The sequence below is a fragment of the Haemaphysalis longicornis genome, unplaced genomic scaffold (genome assembly GCF_048455015.1).
Source record: "Haemaphysalis longicornis isolate Haplotype H1 unplaced genomic scaffold, Haemaphysalis longicornis Haplotype H1 scaffold_1, whole genome shotgun sequence".
Taxonomy (NCBI): domain Eukaryota; kingdom Metazoa; phylum Arthropoda; class Arachnida; order Ixodida; family Ixodidae; genus Haemaphysalis; species Haemaphysalis longicornis.
In genome coordinates this window covers 417,507,923-417,525,727 of record NW_027526203.1, presented here as the reverse complement: position 1 = coordinate 417,525,727, position 17,805 = coordinate 417,507,923, and the positions used below count along the sequence as shown (strand labels likewise).

At 48.8% G+C, this 17,805-nt stretch overlaps 1 protein-coding gene and 1 pseudogene across 1 annotated transcript in view; one reads left to right on the top strand and one right to left on the bottom strand.

Annotated features, from left to right (window-relative positions):
• LOC144155606 (neuropilin and tolloid-like protein 1) overlaps window positions 1-15,594 on the bottom strand; it is a 416,637-nt gene extending 401,043 nt beyond the window's left edge. Inside the window, exon 1 of the mRNA XM_077687151.1 lies at window positions 15,116-15,594. Coding sequence (XP_077543277.1) covers window positions 15,116-15,149 — 34 coding nt within the window. The 5' untranslated portion in view covers window positions 15,150-15,594. The remainder of the gene's footprint in view (window positions 1-15,115) is intronic.
• LOC144161595 (CCR4-NOT transcription complex subunit 7 pseudogene) overlaps window positions 15,245-17,805 on the top strand; it is a 5,106-nt pseudogene continuing 2,545 nt past the window's right edge.

The following is a 17,805-nucleotide window of genomic DNA, read 5'->3' as shown; positions in this document are numbered from 1 at the left end:
AAGAAATTTACTACGAAAAAATTTAACAAGTCCACCGACAGAAACACAAATATGCGGCCACTATATCGACAGCGTGTTTGGACAAGCTCGAAACGGTGGCCTTGTCATTTCGGCAAAACGTTGAACGGGACGCCTTTGCGCTTTACCTGTCTCAATATAATTTACCTGCATGCGTTAACTTAGCTGAAATGCGCCGTTACGTTGGCGCTTGTTTCTGATAATATCTGCTTTCTCTGGGGCCCCGAAAGGTCAGAGAAAACACAGTTACCCTTCGTCAGACACTTTTTACCGCGAAGTTGTCCATGGCTAGGGAAATTCGTCTGCGTAGAAGCTAGCAGACAACCCTCCAAATCACGCGCGAACGAAACCGAGTGGAAGGGGCGACAAGCAACACAGGGAAAGGGAGCGTCGAAGCATCTAGCGGCCAAAGGCGCCATGAGTACGTGTTTATGACGCTGTAGGAGAGCCACAAGGGAAAGAGAGCACTCTGCTAGTGTCTGCACATCTTAGAGTGCACCACCAGCGGCTTCTTCACCGGTACCTGAAGGGCTGTATAGCACAACAGGGGCGTCCTTGTTTGATGACTATGGAGGGGCTGATAAGAATCCCGTTCGAGCGAATACCATTTTGATGTGGCGATGAAGTGTGTGCGTCGCTCTAACGGCATCAAACTTCAGTCACAGCTGAGCATGTCGTTCATCGGCGACTGCCTGGGGCCACTTCCGCTACAAAATAAGGCTGATGCAGCACATCATGCGCTAAAGCGAGAAAAAATCGGCACACGTGCAGTCTTAAACCATACTACGGCAAAATCTTTCGCCTCCCGTTCGACATGGTAGCGCGTCCATGAAGCCATACCGGCGATACAAACGAGGCCCGTGTATAGAAGCAATATCCGTTATAAAGAAGCTCCAGCCCTCCATCACCTAAAGGCTGAAATCGTTCGATTCTAGCATTTATAAGGGCCAAACGGACTATTCCCTCCCTAATTAAAACCCCAATCATCCATTGAGGCAACGCACAACTCTCAGATTCAAAATGACTCTCTCGGCTCAAAATGATTCGCGGGCGGTCAAGGGTTATGCCTTCTTACCCGCGTAACGTGTATAAGCGCACCGTCTGCATGCCCGTGGAAGTGCTTTGAACAAGAAAAGGAGCGAATTTTCATTGTCGATGCCCTATCGCTCACCGCCAGCGGTATAGTTGACAAGGCCAGCGCCGCAGTATTGATCTCCAGCGTACACCGTTATCTGGCTGCCCAATACCGGAAAACGGCCGAAAGCAGGGACTAAACGATGGTTGAACGAGCCCGCGTGGCAAAGCGGGTGCCGTCAGGCAGAGGTTTGTCCACTGCCGAAAGGGCGTGCGTGCTTGGTGGCGGCTAAAGCGGTGGCACACGCGACTGAGGCCGGAGCGCAGATGGTGCGTCTGATTACGAACACCGCTGAGGTGCGGCGCTGCCCGTGACGGCTTCTCACCGGGGGAGGGGCCGAATTAATGCCCCAGCCAGGCCCAATTAACGGACGCTGTCGCCTGGCGCCCGCTGGCAGGTCGCCCGGGCAACAAATTGAGACCGAATGGAAGACGCTACAGCCGCCATTAGGACGATTGTGACGCTGCCTCCTCTCCGGGCTAACCCCGGGGCCGCCCGGCTCGCGCTAAATCAACAGCTGCGCGGTCCATCACCGAAGCTCTGCTTTCGCTGCCTCCACGACGTCGTCTCGGGCGTGCAACACGACGGCCGCCGCCCCACGTTGAGGAGAAAGAAGAAACACCGCTTCGTCGAGCTATCGTTTCGCTCGAAACAACAAGCTCGCCCGGCCTCGTGCAATCGACGCCTTTTCGGATAGCCGGCAAGGATGTAGGATATACGGCGCCTAAAGTCGCAAATTGAGTTTTAGCTTTAGTGAAGGCATACGGAGTTGCCGCATGAGTCAATCGTTATTTCGAAGGAAACCCGCGGGAGTTGTGCAGACTTGTGTACGGGAGATCTATTGGTGCAGCCGCCCAGAGAACAAACGATCCTTGCACGAAAACGGAGCAGCAATGAGCAATATCTGAGAGTGTCCCGAACTTGTCTGCATCAGCTTAGGCTGCTTAGGAAGAAACAGGGTGTAAACTTTTCTTTCGTTCAAGTTTCAAGGTCATAATGCTGCCGGGCCTGACTCGAGGGAGTTCCTGAGAATCTGTTCTGGTTTAGATGACAGAATGTCGTCAGAAGCTAACTTACTGTGTTATAACGTACCCCGAGGATCGCGTAAATTCGCTACCGCCGCTGGATGTGCAAAAGAGATCAAAAAGAAGCATTGATTGCTTTTAATTAAGACATGGACTATTGATAAGCTTGCACCGCTGTATGTGGTTGCGCTCACCGTGTGATGCGGATTTATATCGTCCTTCGGTGGATAACTTATGCCAATAGCTGCGGACTGAGGGTCATGAGTATCGCTTCGTACTGAATTAAAAACTTTGCTATGCTGAGTCCACACAATGAAGCCAGAAGGACAAGTTCGACTAATTTACTTCGGGGTTTTTTAACGCTACAAATCGTGTTTATTTACAGGAGCGGTGTAGCAACTGAAACGTTCGTTTTTCGACGAGAGCGCTTTATCGTTTTCCCACGTAGCAGGGCTCAGGAAAAGAGGCAGTAACTGTCGGTTGGCCCCATTACCGCGGTGCTACCAGCTTTGCTGCGCTCCGTCACACGCGACGGACGCATATTTCATACGTCAATTTAAAAAATGCGGGAGCATTCCTGTCCTACAGAACTGGATGGCCAGCGAAGCTGTCGGGCTAGCCGAAGAAGATCAACGATGATATCAATTTGCACGCACCCGGATGCGTGTTCCAAGTTTTATTATTTGGTCGGAGCCGTAAGAACGATAAAGCTTGACTTTGGGCTAGTTGGGTACACATGACACCTTAGGAAGCAGCGCGAAAAACTCAGACACAGAGAGGGCAAACAGACACGGGCGCTGACGAGCAACTGGTAAAATTTTATTAGAGTTAGCAATCAAGAGAAGGAAACTACGTAATGACAGGCCAGTGCGAGAAAGAAAAGCGAGATTAACAAAGAGCTTAAAAAGTGGCGTCGGCTATAAAAGGCGATGAAGCCCAGAATATTCTTTTTATCTGGCCAGATACGCAATCTCCCGCTCAAAGAGTGCCACGGAAGGCGAACTCATGCATTCCTCCCCCTTAATGCTGATAACTGAAGCCTCAAAGATTTCGCGGGATCGGTCATCACGATACCGTTTTAAAATGCGGGTTTCGTTGAACTTGGGGTGGCAATTTTCGCAATTCTTGCAGTGTAAATCAAGATTTCTTCCTGTTCCTGTGCGCATGTTATATGCGTGCTCGCTAAGACGGTCGTTAACGCACCTTCCACTCTGGCCCACACAGACCCGCCCGCACGAAAGTGGGATTCCGGGTACTATATACAGTCCACGCATTAAACATACTGTTTTTCATGCTTCGTCCCACACGTCGCCCTGGAATCGTTTACATCATTGGCCATGACGCACAAGGTGGCTAGTTTGTTAGGCTTGACAGGAGACAAGGCAGGAGTACGGACAGGTTTTTCAGCGCCTAAGACAACACGTGCCGTCACGTGTTGTCTTCACGCACGGCGCTCTGCGAGCCATTTTTCTGCACACAGACTACAGGGAAAATCCTGGCGAGTGAGAGACCACTGCTTGACCGTAAAACGTCTTCTAGGGGCTCCCTTACGTCTTTGTTCTTTTTCTTCTGCTGGCTGGGAACCGATAAATCTGACGACGCAAATGAGTCAAAAGCAATCATCGCCTTCTAGCCTCTTCCCTTTCAGAATTGATGCTGCGGTATTAAGAATTTTCCGGCGCGAAAAAGACCCAAGTTAAGGGGGGTAATAGTCTCCGTATCCACCTAGTAACAACGAGTCCGCCTACCAACTTTATGTTACAGAAGCGAATGTGGGCGTCTGAAGCCTTGAGTACTCCTGAGATTCTGGTGATTTTCCGCATTTGTGAAGGTGTAGGCACATCATAAACACGTACAAGATCGCCTTCCTTGTTATTCGAGGTTGGTCTCCTCTTTGAAATAGTTTGATGGCGCGAATGGACGTGATACTTGTACCATCTTCTGCTGTTCCCAGCAGATGTCCACTGTGGTTATGGCCACATTATAGCGCTAAGAAGCTTCCCACAGCTATTTTGTTCACGAGGCATGTCTCGCGAAGGCATTTGAGGCGATTGCCATGAAGGCTCTGACATTCTGCATCATGAATTGAATCGTAATTACGCTAGATTTCGGGCGCCGACGCGATTGCACTGGTGAGACCGGAAATCCAGTTCGGGTATACGTAATTACATAATTTCTCCGTGTCTTCCGTACTTTTCACTGACCTGATTAGGTGTGTTGATTTTTTTCTGTGGTTCAAAGGCTAAAGAGGTTCTACGAATTGTCTCCTAATGCCTAATGATTCTTATGCCGTTTCGACGTTCACATACGTTACGTTTCATTCATTCTATAAGATAACCTTGTGGTTTAGCGCAAACACGATGCTCTCGATTGACCCACCCATGCAGCCAACAACAAAATCGCAGCGAATGACGATGTCGAGCATACCCTTTAGCTCAAAAGTTCGGTCTGCATGTGGAATCGCGAAATGCAAGCATGACGCTCTGCGTTGCGAAGTGCCACAGCGCATATAAAATTTTTGTGTCAATTGTATGCCCCTTGCCGTTATTCGCCGAATTAGCTTTGTTTGGATTAGTCGAATTGATTTGGTCGTCGAATATTTGGTCACTGAATGGATTGGTCACTTGAGATATTACGGTGTAGCTGAACCACGGGATTGCTTTAGAGTGCCAATGCTTTCACGGAACACGTCAACTCGCACAGCGTCTTTTTCTTGGTTTTTTTCTTCTTTTTGAGTTAATCACGTGAGCGCTCTGAACTAGGCAGACCTTTGAAATTCGGATACTTCGTTTTTAGTTTTACCATTTCCAAACTTTTCTTGTTTTTATTTTTAATTTTCTGCAAGAGACTACATTTCCCAGATATGGCTATCAATAGCCTAATTGGGGGTCTTTTCGTTTTGTTTAGTTGCATTTTCCCGCATTTTCGCTCATCTTTTACGATGACCTACATTCACACTATCATAACTATTAAATGTCCTAACTTCGTGGATTACGAATTTTTGTGCAGATACACTGTGCGCATTTGGGGTACTCGACGAAGAATGCTCATGTTATAAAATGTGCGGAGCGAAGGTTCAGGATGTAATTTTTCACCCACCATTTACAAAAATCTTCTGTGAGACGCTGCCGTTATGCGAGGCGATGAATAGCTGATAAGAGGTACAATTATGTCGAAACGTTCACTGCGTCATAAGACGTAGCGTAATTCTTCGTCAAGTAAGAAATCGGCTGGAATTAATTAACATGGCTCTTCTATAGTCGTTCGATGAACATGAGATATCGGGGATTTATTACGGCTTCCAATTCGGTGAAAACTGTAGCTAATACTTCAATGATTTAAGCATTCCTTGCCCAGAATTTGTCTTAGGTAAACCTTTACAGTCCTGAGGACTGTTCCCACCACGCTCCCCACCGACGAGCGTTTGATACGATGAACTTCCACCTAGGCAGCACTGACATCATCAGGACATAGGTCTGCGTCCCTTTATGTTCGGTGAGTCCTTCTTAAACGTTCTCACAACGTTCGAGTGTACGACTCTGAAAGTCCGCCGCGTGCGAATAAGCATCTCCCACACATAAAAAAGCCTCTCAGAAAATACTGATGAAAAATAACCACGAAGAGCGACTGCCCGAAATTGACTCCTACAACTTCGAATGGGTTCGTGGGTACTAAACGATTACTTCGGGCGGGTGGAGCTGTGAATAAAATGCAGGAGCTGTGAATTACATTTTTGCCAAGGATAAAGATCGGTGTATCCGGTACTTTTATCTCAGTTGGAGCAGTTCATTCTTGACGCGACTAGTCGCCCAAAGGTGGAAGCACAAAGAAAATTAACACACAATAAATAGGTACAGTGATATCATATTACATTCCTTGCTCGTCTCTGCCACATTTGTAGATTTCTTTTATTCCCTTACATTTTCTGGAATTTAGCTTCGTTGCTTTGTCAATGCTTTTTTTTAAATTGGAAGTTAACCTTCGAGGTCTGGCAAAACATGCGAATTTATGATGTCGTAGCTGGCCTACACTCTAAAAAAAGTATTCTGTTAGTCAGCCTCACCATTAATCATCTGAATTACCAATCGTTCCTCCATAAGCAGCGATTGTGGCTAATAGGAATTGAAGACGTACGATTTCACTCAAAAATGCAATGTTCGCGATGATGCCACGCATTTCAAAACGCCGCGGCTGAATTGTGTAGTGCCACTGGGCTGATTCCATTTTTAGAGTCAAATCATATGCTAAGCTGCGTCATCGGGCAACTCTGCTTGTCTGATTTCGATTTTTGGTTGCTAGGGCAGGTTGGGGTAAAGCCAACTCAAGGGGCTTTTTAGGTGTGGGGGAGTGTAGTGCTGCTTTAGTGAGTTCTGCGACACACTTGTGTGTCTATCTGAAGGTAGAAATGGGGGCGAACAGTTTTTTTTTAGTTGTCCTCCCAATTTGTTCACAAAAATGTCATATTTTATATTTTGTGCTTAAAACGTACAACTACTTTTGTTTTCCTCGCCTCAGCTATATTAAGATTAAGGCGTCTAGTTTAAACCGGTTCGCACGCAACACCCCCCCCCCCCCCCCTCTTCATTTTGTAGTGCGGGCAGGTTTCAGGCAAAAAGTGTACGAAAATTGGGCAATTCTAGATATGCTCTACTTTTCAGAAATTTAAGTTAGTGGTAAGCGGTCCTTGATTTGGTTTAGAACAATGCTTGTAATCTGACGGTGAGGAGAAATCGAGGTCTAATTTCCAAATCAATTAAAAGAGCGACGTTTCAAGCTTCAGAAAACGCACTGTAAAGGTTGTTTCAATCCTTGCAGCACGCTATAGCGGAGAAGCCAACCTTCCTGCGATGTCAGTTGTTGAAGGGGAAGATTGTTCAGCGATTGTGACGCCTCAGGACGAGTGGAGGCTTCGGCGAAAAATGGGTGCGGCGTTCGGGAAGCAGCAAATGAAGGCAGATAACCGCCGAGGGTACCATCACATGCCTCTACAGCTTTGTATCGAAGAACCGAGGGTGGCCGCCATTCCTGCTTGACTCGTTTCTAAAACTCCTTTTTTCCCCCCGTGAATGCACCATCGCGATGCGGTGCCTATATTTTCCCGTCGAACGCACCGTTACCCTGCCGGCCTGTCCGCACACAGTGCGGGGCGAAAGGTTTGAGCGGGGCGCGCAGCAAAGATGAGTGAAAGAGCCAAGGAGAAGGCGGATAGGCCTACAAGGAGAATAAGCGGTCAGGGAGGCTGCGAGGGCGAAAATCGGGGGAAACGACGGCGGCGGCAGCGTTCCCGTGCCACAGTTCTATTTCGGGAGGGTACAAGGGGCGAGGGGAGGAGCGCATTCGCCGCCACGAGCGGGATGCTGGGGTCCTCTCCTTCCAGCCGCTTAGAGAAGCAGGAAGGGGCCCGTTGAGGCAGGCATAAACGTGACGCGAGGCAGGTACAAGAAACAAAAAGGTCCAATGCAAGTGAAACACGCTCTGAGACACGTCGAAAGTAGGGAACCCCGGAGGACCGGCTGCAGGGGCCAAAGGCCAAGTAGATAAAGCCAGTGCGACGGAGAGCGGGAAAAGGACGGGCAGCGCCGCCGGCGCTCACGCTGGGTGCAAAGTTTTCAAAAAACTGCCGCTGCTTCTCGGGCCTCGCTTTTGTCCCCCCCCCCCCCCCCCCTTCCCTTCCTGCACTGCCGCGACAACTCACCTGTGTTTTCTTTTTCCCGGTGATGTATATTTAAGTTGCCTTTGGAGGTGCGCGCAGGTTAAGGCAATGTTTCGCATAGCTATAGAGGTTACATTCAAAGCGTAGAGGGCTAGCTCCTTCTTATGTCGAGTGTAGAGCCCTCGAGACTTCACGTGACGCTTTTCTCCATTTAGTAAGCACGAAGGTTATCACAGGGCAGATTTCTCACGGTATAAAATTGTGGGGTGGTTTGGGGCCTTTCCGCATAGTGCTCATTCGAAAAAGTTTTCGCTTTACGAATAGGACATGGAGCAGCAACATGTCTTTATAAGTTTTATTCTTCTATCATTTCACACGGTCGGGGCAGCTGCATACACTTTTTCAAAAATCATGCAGCAAAATTCAACCTTCTCAATGTTTTCCTCTCTTGGCCCTAAATAGTGCCAACTAGTACAACTTGCTCCCAAGGAAGCCACTTCAACCGCATGTCCATCTGCCTGCCCAAAGCAAGCATGAAATTATTTTGGCAGTTCTTCAACAGAGTGTTCACAAATAGAAACTATTCGGCGGGTGTTTTTTGTAGGTGGGCGTGTAGTAAATGATTCATATGTTCGTTGCTTTTCCGCGTCTCTCAGGGTTTTTTGTTTCGTTTTTGTTTTTGTTTTTTTTTGTTTGGAGCCGGTTAGTAGTAGTAGTAGTATTAGTCGTAAAACTTTCTTCAGAAGGGAAGAAGAAAGGTCTGAGTGGGGGAATGTGGTGCGGGGTAGGGATTAGAATGAATAGTGATGGGGTGCGCACCTCACTAGTCAGAGCGTCAATAAGTTCTGTATAGGGTGAGCGGTAGCCCCAGTTCTTAAATGTAGACGTGAAAGAAGACTGGTTGACTTCGGAGACAATGAGGCCTGGTCGAGGGCTATACACCACGAAGAGGACCAGGGAGGCACAGGAGTAAAACAACACCGGTCACGCTACATTCAAGTAAGTGAATTGGTATTTGATGTAGCGTGTGGGAGCCTAATTGAGTACGATGGCAAAATATGAGGGATAATGCTAAAGTTCGGTGTATTTAAAAAGCGGGGCATGACAATACTAGGGGGTATAGGTGAGCTGATGTAATGGTGTGACAATATGGCGTCGGGTGGTGTGGGTGGGGGGAAGATGGGGGGTTACCCATTTTCGGCTCACTTTAGGAGTGTAAGCTGCATTTGTGAGGAATCCGTTGACAACTATTTCGCAAAATCAAGGGAACCCAAGTAGTGAGGTGAGATACCCTGATGGGGTGACACCTTCAGGCTTTCCTTTCTGTCATGTTTTTATCTCGTGAGTTGCATCGCTGGAGGAGATGGCGACGAAGAGAGGTGTTCGCTCTTAGGCGTACACGGAGGCTGTATCCGCACGTTCTCTTTTGCGACCGCATGGGCCGCCCGATCACCCGAGGTGAAGGATGCGAGGTGAAGGATGATTCTTGGGTAGTTGAACTTTGAGGATGCGAATTGGAGATGCTAGTGGAGAGTCGATGTCATAAGTAATGGATGAAATGGCGTGATTGATGAATGAAGTTTAGCCCTTAGACTTGTACCGTTAGAATTGGTCATGGTGTAGTACCCTGACAGAGCTGTTCAGCTAGTGCCAATAAAGTCCAAACCTGAGACCAGTGTTATTACAGACACCGGCTTCGTTCTTGGGGCAGCAGATTGCAGGAGTTTAATTCATTGTTGGCGAAGAGAGAAGTTGTCGCGGGCAGTCGGTTTGGTAACCGTTGTGGTTTCAATTGGTGGTCGTCGGCGTGGAGCAAATGGGGTGGGTAAGGTGGATGGGTGAGATGGTGGTTCCAAATTTCCTCAGTGGGTGGGGGTTCGCTTAAAGTTGGCCCGGGCCTCTGCCTCGTTGACGATGTTGACAGCAGAGAGAGACAGTTTTGTCTGTAGAGGTGTGTTTAGGCAAACCGCTGCCTAAACTCGCAGATCACTGCCATCCCCTTTCTAACTGGCTGATCACTTCCAATTAGAAACGGAGATAAGGTAGGGCGGGAAAGATCTACATTGGATACGCCTGCTTGCGCCGGAGTTCACGGCAGCACAATGTATTACAAGGCGCCTAAAACGTCAAGCGGTGCGCAGCATGCATCTGAAAGCTGTACCGGGCACGTGGAAGGAATTAAAAAAAGGAAATTTTAGGGAGGATTTTAGAAAGTTCAAGAGCAGTAGCTAGTCTACTGAAAAAAAAAAGTGCCAAAAGCAGTCGCCGTATAATGCATGCAGAGACCAGGACGAACTAACGTGGAAGCTGCCGCAAAAAGTGCAAAACAAGTGCGAAACGGGCATTGTTTCGGCCAAGTGCAATACTATACAACAGTCTTCACTATCAGGTCTAAGGCTATCTAGTATAACCATAAATAGCGACGCTAATAAGCTTTGAAGGGTGGCTATATGCCTAAACCCAAGACCCGTGCAGGAATTAACAATCTGCGTCCGACGGTCTTTGTTGTTAGCGTGTGAAAATGCTGTTATTTTCTTTATATTTCCTCTGTTTGCACGTTCAAGAAGCCATGCTTTCGGGAAGGTGCCGAGTCGAGGTGTAATTCACCAACTGTACCGCCGGTGTCGTGGAAGATGGGTGCGGGGAGGAAGCAACCACGGTGGAGCAGTGCGCGAGTTGAAGAAGCTGCCACTATTTCCGAGAACTTTACCTCGACGCATTCCGGCAAGCGAACGCCGTTGTGGGGCTTGTATTAGTAAATGTGAGGCAGAGTCGCATAACAAGGCGCAGTGTTTGTTGACGGGACCTTAATGCGGACTCGGCGAATTCTTTTCTCGTGTAACGACGCTCCGTATATATCGGCCTCCTATTCGTGTGGCGTATTTTTTTTTTCGTCATTACCAGGCTGGCGGATCTGCATTCCCACAATGCGCCTGCATGACCAATCGCAGCATCCCCGGGAGCAAATCTGGCAAATAAAGAGGCCCGATGTCCGAACTGGTTCAAAAAGTACGATCTGCGCGGTGACATCACGCAATGCAAATCGCCATGCTTGCATTAAGCCCCATGTCTTAGCGGAGACGAGTTTATTCTGGGTGTCATTATCGGCCTATTGTACCGCTTGAACGCCAGCGATTGGCCTTCTCTGTGCATTGCGGTCTAGCAGCGGACTCGCGGAAAATTTTTTACAGTGACAAAATTACCACTTAACAAAATTTCACTTGAAGAACGCCAAGCGAATCCCCGAAGTTTGATAGAATGTGTAAATTAAAAATACCGTGGCCGTGTCGCTGATAAAATGGTTCGATCAGAGAGGATATTAGGACTAGTCAGGGAAACTTCATCTTGCTGCAGCGTAAAAAGGAAAGAACGACGGGTAAGGAATGGATCATATGAAGTAGACACAGCGTTCGTGGCGTCTATTCCTTACTCGTTGCGTTGTGCCGATTTTTTATGCTGTGCCTAGATAAAATCGTTGAAATGACAAAAAAATAATGTCTTGCACAGCTTTATATTAAGCAACTACGGAAGCTTAACCGTAATTACGAAGAAATTTGGTTTTGGTGAAATTTTGACGCTCGGAATAAAAGACGAGAACGATGGTAGAAAATCAACGTAGATGAGACGGTTAAAAAAGAGGAAGTATTCGATGGACTGCAATACGACCTTAGTGCCAGCCGCGGGGAAAGAAAATAGATTTATTATATGAGGGGGCATCAATGCCCTGGTGTGGAAGGAGAGGGACACGGAAGGAGAGAGTGATTGAAGAGATATCCCGGTTCAAGGTCACGCGGTCCGTGCAAGGTTCCTGAGGTCAGAAATCACTTGAATGGGTAAAGATCATTTTGTAGTTTATGGGTTCCGTGAAGATCGTTTATTAGTTCGTGAAAAGTTTTCTAACAGGGCAGATATACTCAGTGCAGAAGAAAGTTCCAGTCGCAACAAAAGACAAAGTTCACGTTTGACTGAAAGTAAAGAGCACAAGCGAACCACCAGGACGCGAAAAAATGTCTGAGAATCTGCTAAAAGACGGAAGAAAGATTCCTTTGAAAGCAATGAAAGATTTTACGGTGAATGCTTCAGTAGCTTGGTAAGAGACCAGCGCGACAATGATCCACAAGAAATGCAAACGAGCGAAAAATTCTAGGGCACCTAATTTCGTGCTCTTTATCGTGTAGTGAATGCGAAAAGCATAATCGATGAATTTTAGAACAGATAGGCCCTTATTGTGGGCTCCGCCATGCGGTATTGGATATAACTCGTGGCCTGTTGGATTCGTCTCGTACATGCTACTGCTAGTGCGACATGTGCTCGGGCGATAACAGTTGATTCCCAGTTGCTGCTGAGGTAGATGCCTCGTAGCCCATCGTAGTAGCGTCAGCATCTCCGCGGTCGCACCTCCTGATTCTCCCTTTTCGCCGTCTCCGTTGCTCCCCTCTCGGTTGTCTCCGTGGCGGGCGATTTAATGTCCCTTAGCGCTGAGGTAGGCCTCTGATTGTGCTCTATTCGCCACATAACACCGCTCTCGCTCCTTTTCGGTGCCGAATTGCCGTAGACGACCACGTTTCACAGATGTTGTAGATGGTTGAGAGTCCATCTCCGTAGGCAAGTGTCACAAGGAAGGCAGTGCGCTCACTTTATGCACAGTCGTAAGCTGGGGCTACAGTGGCGCTACCTGTACTTACTTCACATCGACATCAACGGCACGCGTCCAGTGGTGCGACTGTGTGCCCGCCTTGTTGCCAGCATTTTTTCTTCTCTGTCTTTCCTTCCCCTCATCGTTACTAGGCCCTGAGGAAAAAAATCGCCCTTCTCAGCGCTATTAGTGGAAACTTGCTTAGTCGTCTAACTGCTTCTTCTTTAATTAGCACGCTGAAATTACTTCGTCTATAACACACTTTCCCAACCGAAGGCCATAACTTATTCGCCATGTCTACCCTTAATCTTGACCAGCTAGAGTCATCGAGCTGTGAATTCGGTTCCTCACGCTTTCCGGAGGCCCCTGTCCTGAATCCCACCCAGAGCCAAACTTACCCAATTTTATTTTCAACTCTATTAGTCACTTTGTCTATAGCAGTTTCCCTGAGGAATACAGAAGCCTTCCGAGCATTTTATTCACCTCTTTTTGATTATTTGTTGCAGTTGTTCATTTTGAGTACAATTCCTTGGCTATTTTATATGCCGGGAACGCCAAATTTTCTACGTACACAGTTAACTAATGCTTTTTCATTAAAAAGTATAGTTTCTTTATCAACTCGGTCCCCTGTACCGCCATTGTCAAACGGGCCTTCATGGTGCGGATGATATTCCGCCCAGCTCCTCGAAATTATCTCAATGGGCGGCCGGTCCCAGCGCGCTCGTTCCGTGCTTGCAATGGATGATGACAAGGGATCGCCTTGAACGCACTCGTCGATGTTCTTCATTAGCTTTCTGCGGTGTACTTTTTTTGTTCCTCGTCCTTTTATTTTGTACTTGTATACTCTCACGGTGCATTATGAAATTGCCAAAGCTTCCACTTACGTCGCTCGGTGCCCGAGAAGGCGGCACGCCAGTCATGAACCGCTCCTACAAGCCACAAATTCGTATGAATCTAACTCCAAGCTTACAACACAATCTGCGTTTAAGGATTGCTTTATTCAGTGATTCCATTACACCATGCACAGCAACGCCAGTTGATTGAAGGAAACCTGCCGCATTCGGCGCGAAAATTCAAACATGTTAACACTTTTAAGCCTGCCCAAAGCGTTCAAGGGGCGGAATAGACTGTATTCTCAGTGAAATGGGGAGGACAAAAGAAAGCTCTTCGTCGTTATCCTCACGGCAAGAAGATTTAGGGCACACCGAGCTTCTTTATTTTCACGTCTATAATCCATTGATGTCAAGGTTTAATTGCCACTTCGCGTATCGTACCGCCGATGTGGTTCGGTGAAAAAGGCCAAGTTTAATAAAAAGCTAGAATTTCTACAACTGATTAATCCTCCCTTCTAACTTTTTTTGACCTCACAAATAACTATTAGAATTTTAATTAAATATCTCCGGCTGTTTTGTTTTATCCGCTCAGCGAGCAACTATCAAGATTGCGCTGTATGAGCTGATACAAATCTAAATATGTCCCTAAGATTCTTTTAACTATTACAACTGTTCCGCGTTTCCCTCCCCAATCTTCCTTTCGTTGCTTTGTATAAAATTGTTACGCTTTCCGCTTTTCATTCTCTTCATTCTTTTGTTGATACTGTATTGAAATGTTGTGCATGATATGTGTATTATCTTGCCCCTTCTGCTTTGGCCTCTGGCCAGCAGTATTTGTACATAAATAAAAAAAAGATGCCATGCGTGAAGACCAGTTTATTTTCTCACCAGGCAAGCTGTAACCGGCTTTAGCTTTCTATGCCTGTCGTTTTTAGGTTTAAAGGAGTCTTTTTTTGTCTTAATGCCGCACGTTAGCAGCGTTCTACTGTCAAAAATGAACACTTACAAACGTTTTCAGTCTCCATGTTCCATCTGGCAAAAACCAAAGGTTCGAAATGCGTGCGTGCTACGCAAGCATGCAGTAACGTGAAGAACATAACCTATGCCGAGGTTACTCCACGTCGGCCAAGTTGGCGCGCGCGTGGGTTGTGACATTTTCGGGGGCTCTGGGTGCCCATAAATATTCATCAAGGAACGCCGCTGTACCCACCCAGCCTTTCATGATTCTTGAAAATGCTCTTCGGTTCACTTTCCCTCGGTCAGACGCTCTGAGCAATCGCTGTCTGGCCGAAGTAGACTCGTATAATCCGCCCATTTTTCTTTTACCGAGCTTGGGCTGCTGTTGGGTGTTTCGAGAAGATAAACAAATTTTTCAAAGAGAAGCCGATGAGCAGTATACCCGCTTCTCATGCAGCCTGAGCGAGCATGTTCCTTAGCGCGAATAACATAGCCAACGTTTCTCATCATAACGCTAAAGCGTAGTTCAGTTTATAGCTGCAGTGAGCTTAGTATCGTGTGTGCACTTACATTTTCCAGAATTTAGATTTGGCATTAGGCGAATAAGGTCGTTCTTGTAGATTGCAGGGCACACCTGTCAGCCAAACCGGTGGCTTGAGAAAAGCTACAAGCCATACAGCAAAGTGATTGCGGTATGACTGATAGCCACTGGTTCGCCGTGTGGCCGGGATGCGGGGACGGTGATGCGGAGCTGGGAGGCTGCGGCGGCGGTCGACGCGGGCACGTGGCCGGCCACTGCGGCGGCGTCGGCGGCCGGCGAGGTCGCGTGCCGCGAGCACATGCGTCCCGGGTTCTCACCTGCAACAGCCAGGCGTCCTGGGGAGCGCCGCATTGAGCTGGCTGGCGGCTCCGGCGCGTTCTTCCGTGCAGTTCGTGGCTCGGCGCGCACGCACACACACGCTGGAAGCAGGCCGTGGCGGCTACCCCATGCCGCCACCGGTGGCCGCCTCGCTGGGCTCGTGGGCCTCGTCGAAAGAGGCGCGGCGCCGTCCACCGGCGGTGCTCGACGGGCCGGGCCGGGCTCAGCATCGCTCGCTCGGGGGGCCGCTCACATGCCGGCCGGGACGCTGGCGCGGGAACTGGAGGAGGCTGTGCGCTACTGGGCAAGGGGAATAGAACGTTGGGTTGGGCTGCGGCCTGCGATTCCAGCGCGTAGCCCCCCCGCGGGAAGTGGCTGCTCCGACTGCCGCCGACGCCGACGCTGCTCGGGCGCGCCCTCGCTCGCCAGCGCCGCCGCCGGAAACGCGGGCTCTAGCCGCGGGCTTCCCGCGCCCGGCCCGCGCCTTTCGGAAGGGGCCATTCAAAGGAGGCCGGCGCCCGCCCCGGCTGCGCTGCGTCACCGGCGCCCTGTAATGACTCCTGGTGATGATAGGGCAGCCTTCTCTGCGGTGAGCGGAGGAAATGGACGAAATGACGGGCGAAAACCCCTAACAAACACGGGGGCGTGAGCTCTCGCGGGGGGTGAACGCGCAGAGAAAGAACGAACGCACTCTGTTCGAAGCTCGCGAACACCACAAAAAAGGGCACCAGAACATTCGGGAATGGAGTTAGCGAAGATTTATCGATGTAGCACGAAACAGCAGTGCAGGCTTACATTTAGGTGTAACTGAGCAACGAAAACTGAAAATCGTTGTTATTGTGGTCCTTTAATAATTCTACGAATACATTCTAGCATCGGAGTCCCTGACAGCTTACCACGAGTTCTCACTGATGAAAACTAATCACTGGTTTACTTTCAAACTCATGCTGGGCCTGTGCGACATGGACTCCAAGAAATCGCCGCAGGTGGGCTTCCCTACAACCCCCAAAACGACCAATCAGCGTGTCCGAAAGTGCGAATTTCGTGAATGACGAGGCCAAACATGGGATTAGAGTAAAACTAGAGTAAGCATTGGGACAACAGCGCCAGGCCTGCAGAGAAAAGGAGAGAGAGAGAGAGGAGAGAGAGAGAGAGAGAGAGAGAGAGAGAGAGAGAGAGAGAGAGAGAGAGAAGAGAGAGAGAGAGAGAGAGAGAGAGAAGAGAGAGAGAGAGAGAGAGAGAGAGAGGGAGGGAGGGAGGGAGGGAGGGAGGGAGGGAGGGGGAGGAGATGTTACCCTGGCTAAAATACCTAGCTTGCTACGCCAGGTGTATGCGGTGACAGTGATAGAGGTGGTGCGGATGACGTTGGGAAAGATGCGCACGAATGCGTTCAGTTATTTACAGAGACCGGTATAGGCATGTGTGTTGCAGGTACGCGACCAGAGCTTCTGTAGCCCGTAAAGCACGTTTGTGACATACCCACCGACCTAAGACGTCCTTCAGCTGAATGTCCACGGAAAGCGGCAGTCCCACAGACACGGCGAGGGAAACTCTTTGCGCACTAAAACGAGCACATTCACAGAGCAGGTGCTGCAGGTTTTCTCACACATCACAGTGTGGGCAGAGTGGTGACGTAGTCCGTTTCAAAGTTAAATAAGTTGCGCGTGTATGTGACATTCAGCCAATTCTTCCGGCTTGGAGAGTCCAGGTGGCATCTTGAATTTGTAGTGTGAATCAACAGAATATAGTGGGGCGTAGTTATGTGATACGTCAGCCCAGGTTGCACCCTGCATGTACCATGCTACGCTAGATGCAAGAACAGAAGCATTTTTCCTGGAGAATCGTATGGATATTTCCGGTAATCGATGGTCATGCGCGATAGATGCAGCAGTGTTTGCCTTCACATTGCCAGTTATCCCACAATGGACACTAATCCACTGGACTCATATGTGACGGTGCGCTTGTGGAGCTTGGAGATGTAGGGCATGCATGTCAAACACAAGCTTGTATTTTGGGAATGACGCTAGACATTAAAGTGCGGCCTGGAGTTCTGAGAATATAGCCCACTCTCGTTCGGGCTGCTTGATGATGTGAGCGAAAGCCACCCGCAGAAGTTCTGCAGCCGTAGTTGTTATGTGGGTTGAGCATGGCACTGATCGTGGTACGTGATGAACGTTATCCACACCCCGATAATGAATGATGTGGATGACACCGACCCATCAGTGCACAGATGAGTGTGGCCTTTGTATATCCGCGAAATATAGTCCAGAGCGAAGAACTTCAGGGCAGGAGCCGGAACACGCTTCTTTCTCGTAATGCCGGATATAGTGGTCGTAATCGGTATGGACAGGAACATCTAACGCGGGTTCTCAGGAGAAGCAGGCTATTTATAGAGCTGCGGTACCAAGTCGCGCACTTCTCTGGTCTCGACCTACATGTTGTTCGGAATAACATGTGATAGACATCGCACTTGGTCGCATCATGTTCGCCATCTGGAGGACAAGATTAGATCATTCGCCCGCATATTCTGCATGTTCTCTACAAACTACAGTGGTTGTTCAGTAAACTCTCTCCTCCGGCTGTGCGAAGCGTTTTGCATTGGCCTTGTGCGCTACTGCCTCCTTGCTTTGGTCCCTCTATCAAAAGGAAATGCCGAAGCGCTAGAGAGCATGCAAGCGCAAATCCTGAG